Source organism: Leucopleurus acutus, assembly GCF_964270905.1.
Source record: "Leucopleurus acutus genome assembly, chromosome: 21".
NCBI classification, from domain to species: Eukaryota; Metazoa; Chordata; class Mammalia; order Artiodactyla; family Delphinidae; genus Leucopleurus; species Leucopleurus acutus.
The window spans coordinates 30,675,235-30,695,594 of NC_139163.1; the positions used below are offsets into that span (position 1 = coordinate 30,675,235).

The following is a 20,360-nucleotide window of genomic DNA, read 5'->3' on the forward strand; positions in this document are numbered from 1 at the left end:
AGCCTATGGTTTTGACAGCCCCTCCCCTTCAATTCCAACTGCTAAAACTTTTCTAGTTTATCTTTCTTTTTTCTTGAAGATCTCTAGCTAAGCCAAGCTTGATCTTCAACTTTCAGAGTCTGCATATGTCCCTAGGAACATAAATGGCTGTCAGTTGTTCCCTAAGATAGGCAAAGTTTCTATCCTGCAGAGATTTAAATTAATTGTCTTTGGTTTCACTGTACTCTAAAGCCTTTAAAAATATCATCAATGCAATACACCTTGATTTTTCTAGTCATTTTCTTGTAGTTGCATCGTCACTTCTTGCTACATCCTTTCCCTAAATTGAATATTTAACACAGGTTTTATATTTAATGTAATTGCTAAATATGTAAATATCAATACATATTACTATTTATTTTCATATCCTTTGTTCTTTTATTTACTCTGTTCTTGCCTTCTTTTGGGTTAATCAAATATGTTAATTGCTTTTGTTTTTCTCCCCTTTATTAGTTTTTAGTTTCTAATTATTATATTATTCTTCTTCTGTTTATCTTAGATTATAAAACAAATACTTGACTTACACCAATTCTTAATTTCTCTGAGTGCTTTCTTTTATTGGAATGATTGAGTTTTGTTTCAGTTATTTTTTTCCTGGTGATACTATCTTTTTCTATTTTTATACCTCTAGAGGTTAATATATTTTTGACATATTAATAGCTTCATTTCATAATATCCTTTATCTATTCTAATATATATAAAGATACGTATGTTAGTCAGTTTCCAGAAAAAAATATATACAGAAAATCAAATTATGATAAATACCTTCACCAAATATTTCCAAACATTGTTTTATCCCGTTCATACATTTTCCGTTCACACAGATCCATTGATTCTCTGCACATGGATGCCCATCCTGAACATAAAGGTCTTCTTGACATGCTGCAGATGTACCATTGCAATATTCAGAGAGATCACATTCATCAGTGGAAGCCCTACACACTTGTCCTTTTGCTATAAACTGGTGGGGTGAAGTAAATGATATTGAGTACAGCAGAATGGGAACATTTAAATATTATAAAAAATGATAACATTACTAATGTAGGTAATACAAAATTTTTAAAAGGCTCTTACAGCACAAGCATTACAGCACGGTCCAGTAGCACAAGCTGACCCAACATTGAGTCTACATGTGGCTTGGTTACAGCATGGGTCTGGCAGAGCTGCACAATCCTGAAAGGCAAATCAAATGCTCTGAAGTATGTTCCAACTTTTATTTACATTAAATAGATATTTTAATGAGGACAACATATTATATAATATACAGACTGATGCTTAACTTAAATGTTGGCAAACAGAAAAAAATAAAACCACTTATTCATTCATTTATTTAACATTTATTGGTCACCTAATGTGCTAAACCCAGTGTTCTTTATATCAGTAGGTTTGACTATATTCGTAGTAGGATTTTCTGAAGTCCCAGAGTCCACCAAAGCCAAGACATCGATAACCATAAGTTTATTTGCAGGGGTCGGGGGGAGGGATAAACTGGAAGATTGGGATTGACACATGCACATTACTATCTATAAAATAGATAACTAATAAAGACCTATAGATAACTAATAAGGACCCTCTATACCCACTTTGGTAAGAATTTTTATCATGAATCGATATTGAATTTTATCAAATGCGTTTTCTGCATCTATTGAGGTGATCATGTGATTTTTGTCTTTTCTTTCGTTGATGTGGTATATCACATTAATTGATTTGCGTATATTGAACCATCCTTGTGAACCTGGGATGAATCCAACTTGGTCGTGGTGTATGCTCTCTTTTATGTGTTGTTGGATTTTGTTTGCTAGTATTTTGTTGAGAATTTTTGCATTTATATTCATCAAAGATATTGGCCTATAATTTTCTTGTTTGGTAGTGTCTTTTTCTGGTTTTGGTATCAGGATGATGGTGGCTTCATAGCATGACTTTGGGAATGTTCCCGCCTCTTCAATCTTTTGGAAGAGTTTGAGAAGGATCAGTGTAAGTTCTTCTTTGTAAGTTTGGTAGAATTTGCCTGTGAAGCCATCTGGTCCTGGACTTTTGTTTGTAGGGAGTTTTTTAAATTACAGATTCTATTTCACTTCTAGTGCTTGGTCTGTTCAAATTATCTATTTCTTCTTGATTCAATTTTGGTGGGCTGTATGTTTCTAGAAAGTTGTCCATTTCTTCTAGGTTGTTGAATTTATTTGCATATAATTGTTCATAGTTCACCTCTCCTATGGTTTTTTGTTGTTGTTGTATTTCTGCACTATTAATTGTTATTTCTCCTTTTTCATTTCTTATTTTATTTGGGTCCTCTCAATTTTCTTCTTGGTGAGCCTGGCCAGAGGTTTGTCAATTTTGTTTACTCTTTCAAAGAACCAGCTCTTAATTTTATTGATTTTTTCTATTTTTAAATCTCTATTTTATTTATTTCCTCTCTGATCTTTATTATTTCCTTCCTTCTGCTGATTTTAGGTTTTGTTTGTTCTTCTTTTTCTAATCCCTTTAGGTGGTAGGTTACATAGTTAATTCGAGATTTTTCTTGTTTTTTGAGGAAGGCCTGTGTAGCTCTGAATTTCCTTCTAAAAACTGCTTTTGCTGCATCCCGTAGATTTTGTATGTTTGTATTTTCATTGTCATTTGTCTCAAGGTATTTATTTATTTATTTATTTATTATTTGTTTGTTTTTGCAGTACGCGGGCCTCTCACTGCTGTGGCCTCTCCCATTGCGGAGCACAGGCTCCGGACGCACAGGCTCAGCGGCCATGGCTCATGGGCCCAGCCACTCCGTGGCATGTGGGATCTGCCAGGACCGGGGCATGAACCTGTGTCCCCTGCATCGGCAGGCAGACTCTCAACCACTGCGCCACCAGGGAAGCCCTCAAGGTATTTTTTAACTTCCTCTTTGATTTCATCATTAACCCATTGTTTTTTAGTAGCATGTTGCTTAGTCTCCATGTAATCATTTTTTTCTCATTTCCTTTTCTGTGGTTGATTTCTAGTTTCATGCCATAGTGGTTAGAAAAGATACTTTAAATAATTTTTATGCTCTTAAATTTGTTGAGGCTTCTTTTGTGCCCTAGATGTGGTCAATCCTAGAGAATGTTCCAGGTGCACTTGAAAAAGCATGTGTATTCTGGTTTTCTTTGGATGTAATGTCCTGAAAATATCAATTAAGTCTTACTGTTCTATTGTACCATTTAGGATCTCTGTTGCCTTATTGTTTTTCTGTCTAGAAGATCTGTCCATTGATATGAGTGGGTTGTGATACTATATATTGGAAACCCTAAAGACTCCACATAAAACTACTAGAACTGATAAATGAATTCAGCTAGGTAGCAGGAAATAAAATTAACATAGAGAAATCGGTTGCATTTCTTTACACTAATAATGAAATATCAGAAAGGGAATTTTAAAAAAATCTCTTTTAAGATAGCATCCAAAAAAAAAGAAAAAAAACTTAGGAATAAACCTGACCAAGGAGGTGAAAGACTTATATGCTAAGAACTATAAAATATTAATAAAGGACACTGAAGATAATTCAAAGAAATGGAAGGATATCCTATGCTCTTGGAAGAATTAATATTGTTAAAATGGCCATACTGCCCAAAGCAATCTACAGATTTAATGCCCTCTCTATCAAATTACCCATGGCATTTTTCACAGAACTAGAATAAATAATCCTAAAATTTATATGGAACCATAAAAGGCTCAGAATTGCCAAAGCAATCCTGAGGAAAAAGAACAAAGCAGGAGGTATGACCCTCCTAGACTTCAGACAATACTACAAAGCTGCAGTGTGGTATTGGCACGAAAACAGACATATGGATCAATGGAAAAGAATAGGGAACCCAGAAATAAACCTACACACCTATGGTCAATTAATCTTTGACAAAGGAGTCAAGAATATACAGTGAAGAAAAGAAAGTCTCTTGGTGAGTGGTGTTGGGAAAGCTGGACAGCCACATGTAAATCAATGAAGTTGGGCCATTCCCCCACACCATACACAAAAGTAAACTCAAAATGGCTTAAAGACTTAAATATAAGACACGACACCATAAAACTCCTAGAAGAGAATATAGGCAAAATATTCTCTGACATAAATCATAGAAAGTAATAGAAATAAAAGCAAAAATAGGCCTTCCCTGGTGGCACAGTGGTTGAGAGTCCACCTGCCGATGCAGGGGACACGGGTTCGTGCCCCGGTCCAGGAAGATCCCACATGCCGCGGAGCGGCTGGGCCCATGAGCCATGGCCGCTAAGCCTGAGCGTCCGGAGCCTGTGCTCCGCAACGGGAGAGGCCACAGTGGTGAGAGGCCCGCGTACCGCAAAAAAAAAAAAAAAAAAAAAAAAAAAAAAAAGACATACTAAGGAAGTGTATGCTCAAGCGGGGAAGTATAAACCTAGGTCAACTCACCTATAGCAGGGGACCAGCACTGGTCCATGGCCTGTTAGGAACCGGGCCACACAACAAGAGGTGAGTGGTGGGTGAGTGAGCAAAGCTTCATCTGCCGCTCCCCATCACTCCCCATCACTCGCATTACCACCTGAACCAACCCCCGCCCCCATCCGTGGAAAGATTGTCTTCCACGAAACCATCCCTGGTGCCAGAAATGTTGAGGACCGAGCTATAAGGTTAAGACCTTGAAAATCACCAGTATGAATAATCTACAAACTGCTGAATTCATATACCAATATTTAAGTGTACTCATTAATATAATCCCAGTATACATCCTTAAGGTCTTTGTTGAAAAGGAAGTTTGATAAATTAGGTAAAATGGCAGTGTGACAGTATAAAAATTAACTAATAATTTTTTATGTAATTCTGGTGTGTAATCTTCCAAATTAGTACCAACCTCCTGATCCCCACAGTCACATTGTTCTCCTTCTTCGACTTTTCCGTTACCGCAAACTGCCACTTTGTATGTTGAACCTAAACGTGGCTGGTTTTGAAGACACTGGGACTGTGACTTTGAAATAAAATGCGCAAAATCTTCCATACTGCAGTTACTAAAGATCTTCACACCACTGGAATGACTAAAAATACATCAAACATCAGACTTTTATGTAACTGTCGCTTCCGTAAATTGACTAGCCTCAGAAGAAAAGTCTATAATCTAATGATAAATATAGCTAATATAAAATTACTAAATTTTAAGGCAATAGACTCAAATTCTAGTCATGTGGATTATTACAGGAAAATGTTTTTCGCATGAGGACCATGAAAAACATTAGAAATTTTTGGACAAACTACCAATTTTGGTGTTTTTTGTGGTTGCATCCAGCTTGAATATACTCTTTAATTATATTAACCATAAATAATAGATTTATTATTACATTGCCAACAACTCAGATGATTTCTATCTAAATACCAGAAAACAAAAGGAGAAAAATTGATAGAACTTTAATATTATTGAGAACTAGGCAATGCAAGAGGTTTACTCTGTGTGAACTTGTTTATAGAGGGGTACACTTTCTGATAATGAATGTTGTCATTAGGAAGAGATTATCAATCATAATTATATCCAATTGGATAATTTATTTGCAGCTTGAATCCTTGCACATATTTGCTGGATGTTCTCATTCTCTATTCTCCCATTTTTCCTTGATAATATAGCCTCTTATACATAACTTCCTTGTATAATACATTTAGCTTTTGTAAAGCTAGGAGCAGACCATTGGCCTTAAATGAAACCATAAATTTAAGTTATATGAAGTAATGTTTACAGCTGTGCTTTTATCTGCCCTTTCATTCTATTGGCAAGAGGCCCCAGTTTCTGGCCATATGGACCTCTATATAAAGTTACTAAACTGTCCTCACGATATGGCACCTAGCTTCAACCTGGGCACCTGATCAAAGAGAGAGTACAGAGAAATTTGCAAACTCTTTAATTATCTAATCTTGAAAGTCACACACCATCAACTCTACCATGGTCTATTTGATGAAAACAAGTCACCAAATCCAACCCATACTCAATAGGAGGGAAATTAAACTCTACCTCTTGAAGGGAGAAGTAGCAACAATTTGTGGATGTATTTGAAAACTACCATTCTCTTTTACTTTCATTTTACTTAAAATTAAAAAAAAAAGCTATACTCTGTTCTATCTCAATGTATTTTATTAAACATTTTTTTCCTTAGTCATTGTTTCCAAAGCTCAGATATATTGCTACCTTCGAATGAGCCAAAAAAGCACAGTTTCATAACGACAACTTCTTTATCTAAAGAAACAAAGTTCCTAATTAAAATATTAAAATGTCAAAGAAAGTTGAAATTCGGAAACATATTAGGTAGCATGTCTGACTCGCTGGATACATAGACTGAATAAAACATGGACTACTGATCGTGAGCCCTCAGAAAAATGACAGTCTTTTGTAAAAAAAAATCAGTGTGGGCCATGTATTTTCTATGGATTACAGAAACAAAATAACATGTTAAACTCCTTAAGTACTTCTATTTAATAAGCCAAATTTTAAGGTTAGATTGAGGACACCTGCCTCAGAAAGGCATATGTCCTACTAGGACTCCGTCCTGTGCAAAATCACTGAATGTGATAGTGTCAAAAGGCATTAAAGATGAATAATTCTAGAAGATGTTTCCCACCAGTTTAAAGACAGCAATGAATCCTTTTCAAATATGCCCTCTTTATTCAGATTTTCCTTTAAATAGTAGATTTTCACATCATTTTTTTTGCCATTCAATGATGAATAAAATGTCTGTGTTGTCCAAAATTTTAGAATCATGCAATGCTATTCAAATGATGCAAAGCATTTAAAGATATGATTAATAAGCATTTTTTGCAAGATTGTAATTTGTCAAACTAAGCTTTTTAAAAAAGCATTTCCACAGATGAATGGTTTCTATATGTGTGTTAATAATTCCACCAATTTTATACAGGCCATAATTATATATTTTTAAGTGGAATTTCTATTTTTTCATATCTACACAAGAATCAAAGTTATGTTAAAAAATTAATGAAAAAAATTTCAACATTCATTAAGATTGTAGGCTAAGTTTTTTGGTTGATTAAGGTGCTTTGGGGAGAAATTGGAAAGTGAAAAAAAGGCAAAATATTAGAGATAATATAAAAGAAATTAAATGTACTGTTAAATAAAATTAAATAAAATGTACTGTTGGGTTACAGTTTAAAAAAATAAAATAAATAAAAAGTATAAGAGACTGGGTCCAGTCACTGACTGGATGATGGTTTCCATAAATCTCCTGACTATTTGGTTCTAATTCCGTAAAATCTCATAGCATATTCTAAATACTGAGGATAATAGCAAAAACTTCAGTAGGCCTTTGAGGCATGATAACTGCTGCAAAACGCCTCCCTAATAAATCATTCTTGTATAATGAACACAAGCCCATACTTGGCTTATCAAATCATGCATTAAATTATAAAATCATGCAAGTAACAGTGATAAATGTAGAGGTAAGTCACATGAGATAGCAAGTGTGACATTAGATTACAAGAAATATTGAGATATGCAGCAGGGGCACTGGAATACATATTTTGATCTGGGGTCATTGGCCACAGTTTATATTCGACCATTAATAATTATTTTAATAGCATAGACTTTCATAAACAAAATACACCAAACTTATTTTCATATAAACTATATATGTAAAGCATATAAAACCAAAGCATCTTACATTGCTTCTGGGTTCATTATGCAGACAGCTCCTGGGCAATGGCATTTGTTGATGTCATCATAAGTTATTCCCATACTAAGGCTCAGTAATTGAGCCATAATAACTGCAAGTGATTCCAGACTTATGGTTCTGGGGTGCTGGGGAAAAAACCATACATGTATACATTCACATTTTAGGAGATAATTTATTTACCTGGAGTATAATGTAATTATTAAAAATAGTCACATGATAAAATAGAATAGAGACATCAGATATGTTAATCACAGAAATGCCATCCATGTTGGCCTAATATGTTACAGGTACCATTATCAATATAAGGAAAATATGAAAAGTGAAGTGTGAAATTTTACAAAAATGTAAATGTATGGTTCATTTGGTGGCATCAGGCCAAGAACATATTTGTCCCAATAACTTGTTAATCATATATAACAATAGCTATAACCATGTTTGTACTCATAAAAGAAAGTCTTTAAAGACACACACATATACACACACAGTATCAATTATAAATGAACAGTTTGTGCTCATTTATAATTTAATTATAGGAGATAATATTTTATATGCTGTTTCATGCATTTAAAAAAACATAAATTAGCTCACTGAATTAATTTATATTATGATAATAATGACTGATGATAAGAATGCTAACTCTCCACAGTTGCTTAAACTTTATTTTCAAAACTAAATGCTTTTATCACTTTTTAACAAATGTAAGATGCTTATTATAGCACACTTAGACCATATTAAACATACGATTTTTAAGAAAAATCCACAAATCACAATATCCCTTCAAATATATCTAATAACATTGATGACTGTACTTCAGGATAGGTTCCTAGGGATATATTTTGGTATCTTCTGTTTGCCTCTGTCAATCAACTTTCCATTACTTTCCACCCTACTCTCCAGATCAGAAGGACTATACCAATGGATTATGTCAAAGGGTTCCTTTGCCCTCTGCTCTCACCTTGATTTGGTCTAATGGGGAGGAAAGGGTGAGAAAAGAGCAGGGTATTTATTACCATCACTTCCAGGGTACCTATGACTGTCTGAACCCTTGAGTAGAGGTTTCTACCTTCCATGTATAACCCTAATAAACTGACACTGTCCTTTCCTTCAAGCCTAGGGGACAATTACATATCTTTATTACTGAGGTAATGCAAAGTCCCTACATCTTGCGTACACATTGATAAATGGTCCCTTTATCAAAATAACACAGGTGAATGTACCATCCATTTTCAGAGAGAGGGGTGGAGGAGAGAGGGGGAGAGAGAGAGGGAGGGAGGAGGGAGGGAGGGAGAAGAACAAAAAGAAGAGAAGGAGGAGGGGGAGGGGGCAAGGGGAGGTAGATGAAGAGGAGGAGGAATGCTTGATTCTATGGGGAAGAAAATGACGGATTCTGATAAATTTTGCACATTTAAATAATAGGATATTATAAATAATAATATAATAAATGAGAGAATATTATGTTATCAGTGTAGTTATTCAGCTTTTCTTATCTTCAGGATATTGTAGGAAAGGCCTGGCAATCATTCAATCAATATATCTTTACAATTGCTTTTTTTTTTTTTTTTTGTAGTACGCGGGCCTCTCACTGTTGTGGCCTCTCCCGTTGCGGAGCACAGGCTCTGGACGCGCAGGCTCAGCGGCCATGGCTCACGGGCCCAGCCACTCTGCGGCATGTGGGATCCTCCCGGACCGGGGCACGAACCCGTGTCCCCTGCATCGGCAGGCGGACTCTCAACCACTGTGCCACCAGGGAAGCCCTACAATTGCTTCGTTTTCTCCGTCTCTCCTGTTCCTTATTATCACTCATAGCGCAGTAAGAGGGAAATAACAACATCCAAAAAATTTCATGTGATTTGTATAAAATCCCAATATGCAACTTTTTTATTCTTTATCTTCTGATTAGTGCATATGTTCTGGTCTCTCCTTTCCTTGTATCAAAGGATCAAAGACATGGTTTTGTATTTGAGATGGAATTTCTTTACACTCCCCTTCTGACACTCTTACTTCTATTAGTCATCTTGGGTTGCCCTCAAACAATATCACAGAAAACATTGCTCAAGGTGCCAGCAGGGTCAGTTTCTGGTGAGGTGTGTCTCCCAGGCTTCTGGAGGGCTGCCTTTGCCCTGAGTCCTCAGTGGCCCTCCCTCCTTGTGTGCTGGCTCCTCCTTTCCCCACAAAGACACCAGTCCTATTGGATTAGGGGCCCAGGCCTATGACCTGCTTTAACCTTAATGACTCCCTTAAAGGCCCCTTCTCCAAATACAGCCACACTGGGGGTTAGGGCTTCAGTATATGAATTTTAGGGGGACACAACTTTGTCCATAACAGACTAGTAAGAAAACCTTGAAAAATGTATGGACTGGAGTACGAGAATTTGCTAAAAGTTATGGTTATGACTACTTCTGTTATGAAAATAACGTAAGGGAAAATGTAAAATTATATTTAGCATTGGATTTTTAAAAATATTTTTAGAAAAAATTTACAACTAAGCAGACTAGTTTCTTTTGGTGAATAATGCCTGCTTAGGACAACAGTTGTCAAATAACAAGAACAGCACCTGGTGTTTGTTATGGCTTCTTATGTGCCAATCACTAGGCTGAGAAATTTCCTGACAAGTAAGTATTGAGATTCCTTTATTGTGTACCATGTGGTCATTTTCTATAAATGTGTCTGCCATTTATATTTTGTAGTCTCTAATTTAGGAATCAAGATTCTACATAGGCCTTTCAGACAAAGCTTATCAATAGTGTTTAAATTTTCTAAATTTTGTTCTGAGAGATTAATTATTGCTTTGTTTATTTTAGAGTTATTTAGCTAGGTACATATGAGTTCAGGTTTATTCATATAATGATAGTCAAAGTATGTTTCATCCTAAATAATGAATCACTTAAAATTCATATTTATTTTACTTGAAAAACATTTTGCTGTTTTATGTTAATATTGATACATTAATTTTCCTTTGGTGACATAGTCTGTTCTTTTTCTTATTCTGAAAATTTCTGTAGCATTATACATGAGTTTGAAACTTATAAAGAGAAAACAACCTGATAATTTTTAATAGCTGAAATTAAAACTTTAAAAAATCTCTTTTGATTATTGTCCCTCTGAAATTACTAATAACATTTTATTCTGTATGATGGCTTCATGCTTTTTAAATAATTTATCTTAAGTCAAGTGTACAAATCTTAAGTGCCTTGATGCAGTTTTATATAAATATACATACACATACATATATGTATATATACAATATCTATATACACACATATACACATTCATAATTTATTTATACATATTATTTGTGCACACATATATACACACATATTTGTGAAGTGCATGTATGTGTGCATGTGACACATACCTACACAACCACGACAGTGAATAAGATATAAAATATTTTTATCACTCAGGAAGTTCTCTCCAGCAAGTTTTCAGGAATTATCTTGCCACAAAATTTAACTTCTATTCTGATGTTTAGCAATATGGTTTATCTTTCCTACACTTTATCTTCAGAAAATGGCATACGAAGTAAAGATTCTTTTGTTTGTGGTTTCTTTTGCCCAACATACAGTTTTTGAGATCAATGGTGAGTATAACAATACTTCTTTTTATTGCTTACATTATATGAAGCATTATATGAAGCAATAAAAAGCACATGTTTATCAATTTCATGGATAATCAGTATTGTTAAGATGTCAAATTGACCTAAAGATTCAATTCAAAACCAAAGTCCGAGTAGTTTTTGTTGAAACTGACAAGCTGATTTTAAAAGAGAAAGTCAGAAAACCTAGAAAAGCTAAATCAGTCTGAAGAAGAAGTAGTAGGGCTTACACTATAATTTTCGATGATTTACCATAAAACTATAGTTATTAAGACAAGGTGGTGCTGGAGAAAGGAGACATAAAGCTGTCTATCTATGTATCTATCATCTATTCATCATCATCAACTCTATCTTGTACCTACCTTTTAATATTTAAGTATATATTTATGTTTAATTATTAGCCATTGTATTAATCAGGCTTCTCTAGAGAAACAGAATCAATCGCACACATACGATAAGGAATATTATACATGAAGAGGCTTATTATAAGGAACTGGCTCACACAATTCTGAAGGCTGGCAAGTCTAAACCTGCAGAGTGGGCTGGCAGCCTGGGCACACAGGAGAGCCGATGGCACAGATGAAGCCTGAAGGTATTCTGCTGAAGAATTTCTTCTTGCTTGAAGAGGATGGACTTTTTGTTCTATTCAAGCCTTCCACTGATTAGATGAGGCCAACCCACATTATGGAGGGCAAAGTGCTTGACTCAGATTTCACTGATTTAAATATTAATCTCATCAAACCCCTCCAAGCTGACATATAAAATTAACCACCACAAGCATGTCTCAAACTTTACAGGTTCAGGTTCAAAATGAAACTTTCTTCCACCCTTATATTCCCCTCTGCCCCCAAAGCCAGCTGCCCTGCCTTCCTCTACCTAGCTTCTCAAGAAGAATGTTGAGCATAATCACTGATGTTTCCATGCCATTCATGGCATGTATCCAGTAACTTAGCAAGCCCTATATGTTCTGCTTTCATGATATATACCAGATAAAAGCTACTTCTCGCATATCCAAGAATAAAACACCAGTTAATACCATTCATCTGCAATTGTCTCCTATATGGTCTCCTTGTTGTGGATCCTCACCCCTCTACGATCACTTTTGTATAAGGTAACCAGAGAAATATTTCTCTCTGGCTTCAAAACTTCCAGTGCCTTTTCATTGCAAAGAGGATAAAATCCAAAACGATTTACCAAGATCCATAAGGCTGTATATGATTAGTCTGTTGCTTACTTCGACAATCAATATTTTCACAGCCATCTTGTTCTTGATATTCATTTCCATCTGAAAGCCTTGAATTTAATGATCATTTTCATCGGTTCTGATTTCCTAGGTCTTGCAATGACTGCCTTTGTCTCATCATTCATTCCTCTTCTTAAAAACCTTCTCCTCGAAATTTTTCTCTGATCACCCCAGCTAAAATAGCCTACCTCACATCCCATCAATTTTTATCATATTCTCCTAATGTATCTTCTTATTAGGAAATGCAAATATAAGATTGAAATAATTGGTTCCCTCAAAACTGTGTAGAATGTGTTCCTAAAAGCATTGTTTTTCCCCTTGTGAGATTTTAAAATACTATATCAATTCTTTTAATACCTTGGTGTTATTCTGAATTTCTAGTTCTTCTTGTGTAACATTTTAGTAAATTATGGGCTTCTATTAACAATATACTATTTGTCTAAGTTTTCAAATTTATTTAAGTTATAAATTGTTCTATTATCTCTTAAATGTTATTTATATCTGTAGTTCTCCATTATTTTTGTAATTTTATTAATATATTCCTACTCTGTCTTATAAAAATAGTTTTGCCAGAAATATTTTTGTTCTTAATTTTTTAAATTTTTTGAATATCTCCGTCCTACTGATCATCTGTCTTTCTTTGATTTTTGCTTTTATCTTCACTATTACCTGTGTTCAACAAGTTTTAGGGCAATGTTGTTTCCATCTTTCCACATATTTTAGGTTGGATAAGTGGCTCACTGATTTAAAGGTTTATTTTCTGCAAAATTCACTAGATACTAATATCCTTAACTATTCTGCCTGATTCTGCCTGATATTCTGCCTGACATATTGCCTAATCAGTTTATCTACACTGCAATATCTTAACTACCATACTTTTATAAAAAGTTTATATCTTCAACTTTTACTCAATTTCCAAACTGCTTTATCTATTTTCTTTTTTTATATTTATAAGATTTTAGTATAAGCTTGTCAATTTTACCCCCAAAAGCCTGCTGAGATTTTGATTAGGAATGCACTGACATCTCTTCAATATCGTAAAAGAAAACTGAATTCTATACGAAAGAGAAAACATTTCAATAAAGTAAGAACAAAATCAATATGAACATATCAATAGCTATAGTAAAAAATCTGTTACCAAAATGGGACATTTAGAAAAAAATTCATATAACTTTAAATGGAATTAATTCCCCGTCAAAAATAATGACAGGATAAAAAAATAAAATACATTTTTTAAAGTTTAGAAAATTAGAAATGGAATTGAGCTTTCTTATTACGTTAAAGAATGTCTATGATAAACCAGAATGAACATAATACCTAATAGTACAATATTGAGAGTTTTTCCCTTGAGATCAGTAATGATACAAAAATGTCTACTATGAATTCAGTTAAACATTGTTCAACTTGAATTGTTCTTGGGATCCTAGGCAATTCAATAGGAGAAAAACATTAAAAAAAATAAAAGATAGACATATTGGAAAAAAATGAATAAAATTGTTTTAATTCACATATGACAAAGTTGGACACAGAAAAATTTAAATCTAAAACTACTAGAAATAAATATAGAAATATTATTGTATACAAGTCAGTGTATAACATTCAGTTGTTTTTCAACATAACAGAAACTCATAAATTATACTTAAAATGTAGTATTTACTAATATCATCAAACAGTATAGAATTTACTGGTATGACTAGGAATAAATCAAACAAAATATTTGCAAAACTTCTACCAGGGGCTTCCCTGGTGGCGCAGTGGTGGAGAGTCCGCCTGCCGATGCAGGGGACACAGGTTCGTGCCCCGGTCCGGGAAGATCCCACATGCCGCGGAACGGCTAGGCCTATGAGCCATGGCCGCTGAGCCTGCGCATCCGGAGCCTGTGCTCCGCAACGGGAGAGGCCACAACAGTGAGAGGCCCGCGTACTGCAAAAAAAAAAAAAGCTACAAACAGTTTACACCTGTTTGCTATCTATAGTGTATTTTACTCTAAATTCCATTTTCTCATGTTTACTTGCTTCTTATTTAACCAAAGTATGTTTTATTATTTTATATTCACCTTCACTTTGCCCTATTAATGTATTTTTTGTAAAGAACTAATGTTTGAACTTAAATTTTTTTTTTAAAATCCATCAGAGACTCCATCTCTTACTTGGTGAGTTTAATTCATTTACATTCACATGATTGTCATTATATTAGGGTATGTTTAAAACATTTCCTTTGATTATTTTCTATTCATTTTATTTTACATTATTGTTTTTAAGTTTCTTCTTCCTTGGCCATCTTTACATTTCTTCCATTAGACTATTATATGGTGTAGTTTTCTTCTTATTTGTTCTTAAGACCAACATTCATTTCATATACCCTTACTTCTTTCTAAAACATACCAATATCTTTACTGTTTTCTTAAGAAGACAAGTTCTATATATATATATATAACAAGTTCTATATATATATAACCAAAGCGTTGTGAAATAGGAGCAAAAACATACCAATTTTAAGCACATCAAGATTTTCTGCTAAGATAGAAATGTCAATTATTGCATTTGATTCTGTTTTTCTTCACCTATGTCCCAGGAAGCATTTTGCGGCAATTGATAAATAGTTTCAAAAGTTTTATTTTAACTTGCTTCATAATTGAATCAGCTACATAATGAAGAAAATGCTCAAAATCTAAGCTTGAAATTAAAATTAGTTATTAAATATTGAGTATATTAAAAATTTATGAGCATCTTATAAGACTATAAAATAGATCACTACCATAACTTTCTAAAAGAGGGTAATTTGAACTCACAAGAAGAAAATTGTAAAAATTTTATATGTATTAAGTTAAATGTGTTATATGTGTTAAGTTAAACTTCTTATAGTTCACACATTTCTGTCAGCAGCAGGAACAAAGATCCCTAGAATCATTATGCAAATTTTAATATACTTAGCCATAATAAAATACAGAAATAGTTAATTGTATATTACTCTAAATAGCATTGTACTTATACATCTTAGCCAAGTCACTTAAACCGTACCATACCAGAGCAACACCTCCTCCATAGTATTTATCACACAGCCTCCCTTGAAAGGTTGCACCAACATAATTTGGTTTTTCTCTGTAACTTAAGTTTAAAAAAGAAGCAAATCATAAAATTTTGTAAAATTAAGAACAATTAATATTAAATTTACCTAATACTTTTTGTTTTGCATACTTATATAACAAATTCATAGATATTTCCACTTTAACACTAGGATAACAAAGCATAGAAAGGGACTAAACGTGTCTGCTTATTTTGCAAATAGATTTAAAAAACAAATAATAAACAGTGTATTATCATACGGATTTTTAGAGAATAATGAAGATATTTTTATGTAATTAAAAAATTATACTGATTCCTATAACGTAAAAATAATAAAAATAAATAAAATTTCTTAGAAGTAGAAAGCTAAGCCAATGAAGTTGACAAATGGGCAGAGTAAGCTTATGTGTTGAAGTCTCCCCTTAATCAGATAGAATTAGCCTGCCCTAGCCATGCAAAGGCATGCGTATTTGTGGGACAAAAAATAACTTAAAAGATTATAATTTTATAATTATATACATGATTTTTACATAATATGATAATATATAATACATACAGGTTCTGAATATTGATAAGAGAAAAATAAAGAGATTATTAAATAGAAAGGGAGGCTTATATTTTTAAAAGTGCAGCTCACTGTGAATATAGTATGTCAGAGATATTGAAATGTACAATAGTGTTTCCATTTCATCACTATTTTATTTTGATTTTATGGAAATAAAACATTAAAAGAAGGCCATATTACTATATTCATAAAATTCAGGTATATTTTTTCAGACAGATATTGTTAATATTTTATGTATAGTTAGGCACATTTAATGATACGTTATATACTCAAGGTAAGAAAACGTGGTAATAAGATTGAAGTGAGTTTTAGCTATAAGTCAATAAACAGGTCAGAGTAATTATATTAGTAATTATTAGTAATTACTATAATTACTATATAATTATATATATATATAATTACTATATAATTATATATATATAATTATATATATATAATATTATATATATATAATATATATATTATATAATATATAATATTATATAATATATATTATTATATTATATTATATATTATATATATATATTATATATATATATAATATATTATATATATAATATATATATTATATATATATATTATATTATATATATATAATATATATATATATAATATATATATATATATATATATATATTAGTAATTCTGCTATAAAACCCGTGTTGTGAAAAATAATATTCACAGGATGTTGTACTTAAAAAAATGACATAAGATTTTTTTCCCTAAGGGCCTGTCAACTGTCAGAAATCAGGTCAAATTACATATGCTTTCTAATGTATAAGATTTAGTAATGCCAAGATATACTTACACAAGTAAAAATGCCACATCATGTGGACGCAAAACAAGATAAGATTGTTTCCATTTTAAAAATCTGCGTAATAATTCATTGGCATCTCCAGTTACCTGAATTTTATTTTCATCTATCCAAAGCTCTAATGAAGATAGAATTATTGTAATATTAAATGAATCAAAAATCTAAAATTGAAGACATAAAGAAAATATGTTCAAACTACATGGTTTAAATAGATTTGGGAATTTATCTGCAAAAATAAACGCTATACCGATGTAAATATTAAAAACCTAAACTGTAAATCTGGATTGGATCTTATAAATTCTATTAGCAAGTAATAAATATCACTAATAAAACAAGTAATAAGTAACATTTTGATATGCTTGTGCTTAAGCCAGCCCAATGTCAAGTGTTTAATTTAAGCCTTACAAAACCCTAATTAGGTATTTACAATTATTATTACTCCAATTAAACAGTTAGAAAACTGAAACTTAAGATGATTATATATTTGCCCTCTTTCACACAATATGTGTAGTCAGGCAGGGTCATAAAAAAAGTCTGAGAATTGTTTAAGTAACACAAACAAATGCAAAAGCAAACACTTACAGCATTGGTCAATCCAATCAACTGGAAAATTTTTTGAGTGACAACAGTTGTATCAGAACCCATATGATTATACTGAAAAAGATAATTGCCTTTTAGATCTAAATATATATTGCTTAATATTTAATGATGGTTATTATGTTTAAAATTTAGAAGTATGAGTTAAGAAATTATTAAATTACCATTTATTAGTTTTTAAATAGTATTTATTATTATAGACATAATGTGTGGAAAATTAAAAATATTAAAAAAATACAAAAAGGCACTACAAACTCTTGCAAAAATAAGAGAAGAAGAAAGCCTTCCAAACACATTTTACAAGGCCAGCATTATCCTAATATCGAAACCAGACAAAAACACCCCAAGAAAAGAAAATTACAGGCCAATATTCCTGATGAATATAGGCGGAAAAATCCTCAGGAGAATATTGGCAATGCAAATTCAACAGCACACTAAAAGGATCATACATCATGATCAAGTGGGATTTATTCCAGAGATGCAAGAATGGTTCTATTTCTATGAATCCGTCAATGTGATGCACACCACATTAACAAAATAAAGAATAAAAAAATCATATGATCATCTCAATAGATACAGAAAAGGCATTTGACAAAATTCAACCTCCTTTCAGGATAAAAACTCTCAACAAAGTGAATACAGAGGAAATGTGTCTCAGCAAAATAAAGGCCACGGCCAACATCATGCTCAACAGTGTAAAGTTAAAAACTTTCCCTCTAAGACCAAGAACAAGGGAAGGATACCTACTATCGCCACTCTTATCTAGCATAGTATTGGAAGTCCTGGCCAGAGAGATTAAGGAAGAAAAAGAAATAAAAGTATTCAAATTGGGAAAAAAGAAGCAAAACTGTCACTATTTGCAGCTGACATATATAGAAAACCTGAAAGGCTCCACCAAAAAACTGTTGGAACTAAGAAAAATTCACCAAAGTTACAGGATAAAAAACCAATATGCAAAAATCTGTTATATTTCTTTATAATAATAACAGGCTCTCAGAAAGAGAAATTAAGAAAACAATCCCACTTACAATTGCATCAAAAGAATAAAATACCTAGGAAAAATTTAACCAAGGAGATAGGTCTTTACACTGAAAACTAAAAGACATTGATGAAAGCAACTGAAGAAGGCACAAATGAGTGGAAAGTTATTCCAAGCCCATAAATTAGAATAGTTAATATTGTTAAAATGTTCACACTACTCAAAGCAATATACAGATTCAATTCAATCCTTATCAAAATGTCAATGGCATTTTTCAAAGAAATAGAACAAACAGACCTAAAATTTGTATAGAACTACAAAGACCCTGACTAGCCAAAGCAAATATGAGAAAGAACAAAGCTGGAGACATCATGTTCCCTGATTTCAAACTATATTACCGGTACAAAGCACTGTGGGTGGTATTGTCATTAAAACAGACACATAAATCAATGGAACAGAATAGAGAGTTCAGGAAAAAACCCAACACATTATCGTGGGTTAATTAGTTTACACAAATGGGGAAAGGACAGTCTCTTTAATAAATAATGTAGGGAAAACTGTACAACACATGCAAAAGAAGGAAACTGGACTACTATCTTACACCATACACAAAAAAATAATTCAAAATGTATTGAAGTCTTGAATGCAAGACCTGAAACCATAAAACACCTAGAAGAAAACAGGTGATATGCTCCTTCACATTGGGTGGATAATGAACAAAGCATGAATATTTTTAATATTCAAAGTTTTCTTACAATTTGACAAGAAGGCAAACAACCATTAATAAAATGAGCAAAAGGATTAGGTTGTCAGTTCAGTGAAAAGAAAATACTAGTGGCCAGTAAACATTAAATGATGTTCAAATTAATTCTCAGTTAAGGAATGGAAGTTAAAATTACAATGAGATATAATTTTATACCCATTGGCTGACAAAAATTAAAGAGAAATATAAAACTAATCGTTGGCAGGTATGAGAGGAAAATACTACTTTCAGTTTTACCTTGGAGATGCGAAAAGTTACAGCGTTTTTATAAAGCAATGAGCAATATCTATTGAAATTAAACTACATATGTATCCTTTGACCCATCATCCATACTCCTGGTTACCTACTTTCACAGAGATTACGTTCCCAAGATGTAAGAACTCATGACTAAGGATACTTCATGTAGCATTATTTATAGTGACAAAGCAACATTTAAAACACTGGAAACAAAGTGAATACTCAACAATAATAGAATAAATGAATAAATGATGGTATATAAATACAATGGTATGCTGTGCTGCCCTTAAAAATGAATTAGCTATTCAGTTGATTTGAAAGACCGCCCACCAAAAAAATTAATGAGTATATTAAATAATCCAAGCAAACATCAGAGACTGACAGACTTGATTAAGGAAAAAAAACAATTAAATATAAATTGTTACAGAAGGGATGTCCCTGGTTGTCCAGTGGTTAAAACTCCATACTTCCACTGCAGGGAGCACAGTTTGATCCCTGGTCGGGGAACTAAGATCCCGCATGCCGTGCGGCATGGCCAAAAGAAAAAAAATTGTTACAGAAGACATAGTACATTTTCAAGGACTGGGAAGTCTATCAGGAAGACATAAAACTATAAACATTATATGCATCTAAGAACTGAGCCTAAAAATTACACGAAACGCACAAGTGAAGGGAGAAATAGAAAATTCAACAATAATGTATGGAGATTTAAGTACACAATTTCAGTAGTAGAATAACTGGTCAAAAACTCAACACAGATATAGGAGACTAAAACTAAATCCTAAACCAACAGATATTTATAGAATATTCCACCCCAAA

The 20,360-nt window shown here is 32.8% G+C and overlaps 1 protein-coding gene across 1 annotated transcript in view; it reads right to left on the bottom strand.

Annotated features, from left to right (window-relative positions):
* The window catches only part of ADAM2 (ADAM metallopeptidase domain 2), a gene marked incomplete at both ends in the record, with an annotated part of 73,484 nt that overhangs the window by 22,953 nt on the left and 30,171 nt on the right, over nt 1-20,360 (bottom strand). Inside the window, 7 exons of the mRNA XM_082864000.1 lie at nt 805-1,000; nt 1,114-1,212; nt 4,872-5,052; nt 7,672-7,808; nt 15,547-15,628; nt 16,960-17,126; nt 17,548-17,619. Coding sequence (XP_082720126.1) covers nt 805-1,000; nt 1,114-1,212; nt 4,872-5,052; nt 7,672-7,808; nt 15,547-15,628; nt 16,960-17,126; nt 17,548-17,619 — 934 coding nt within the window. The remainder of the gene's footprint in view (nt 1-804; nt 1,001-1,113; nt 1,213-4,871; nt 5,053-7,671; nt 7,809-15,546; nt 15,629-16,959; nt 17,127-17,547; nt 17,620-20,360) is intronic.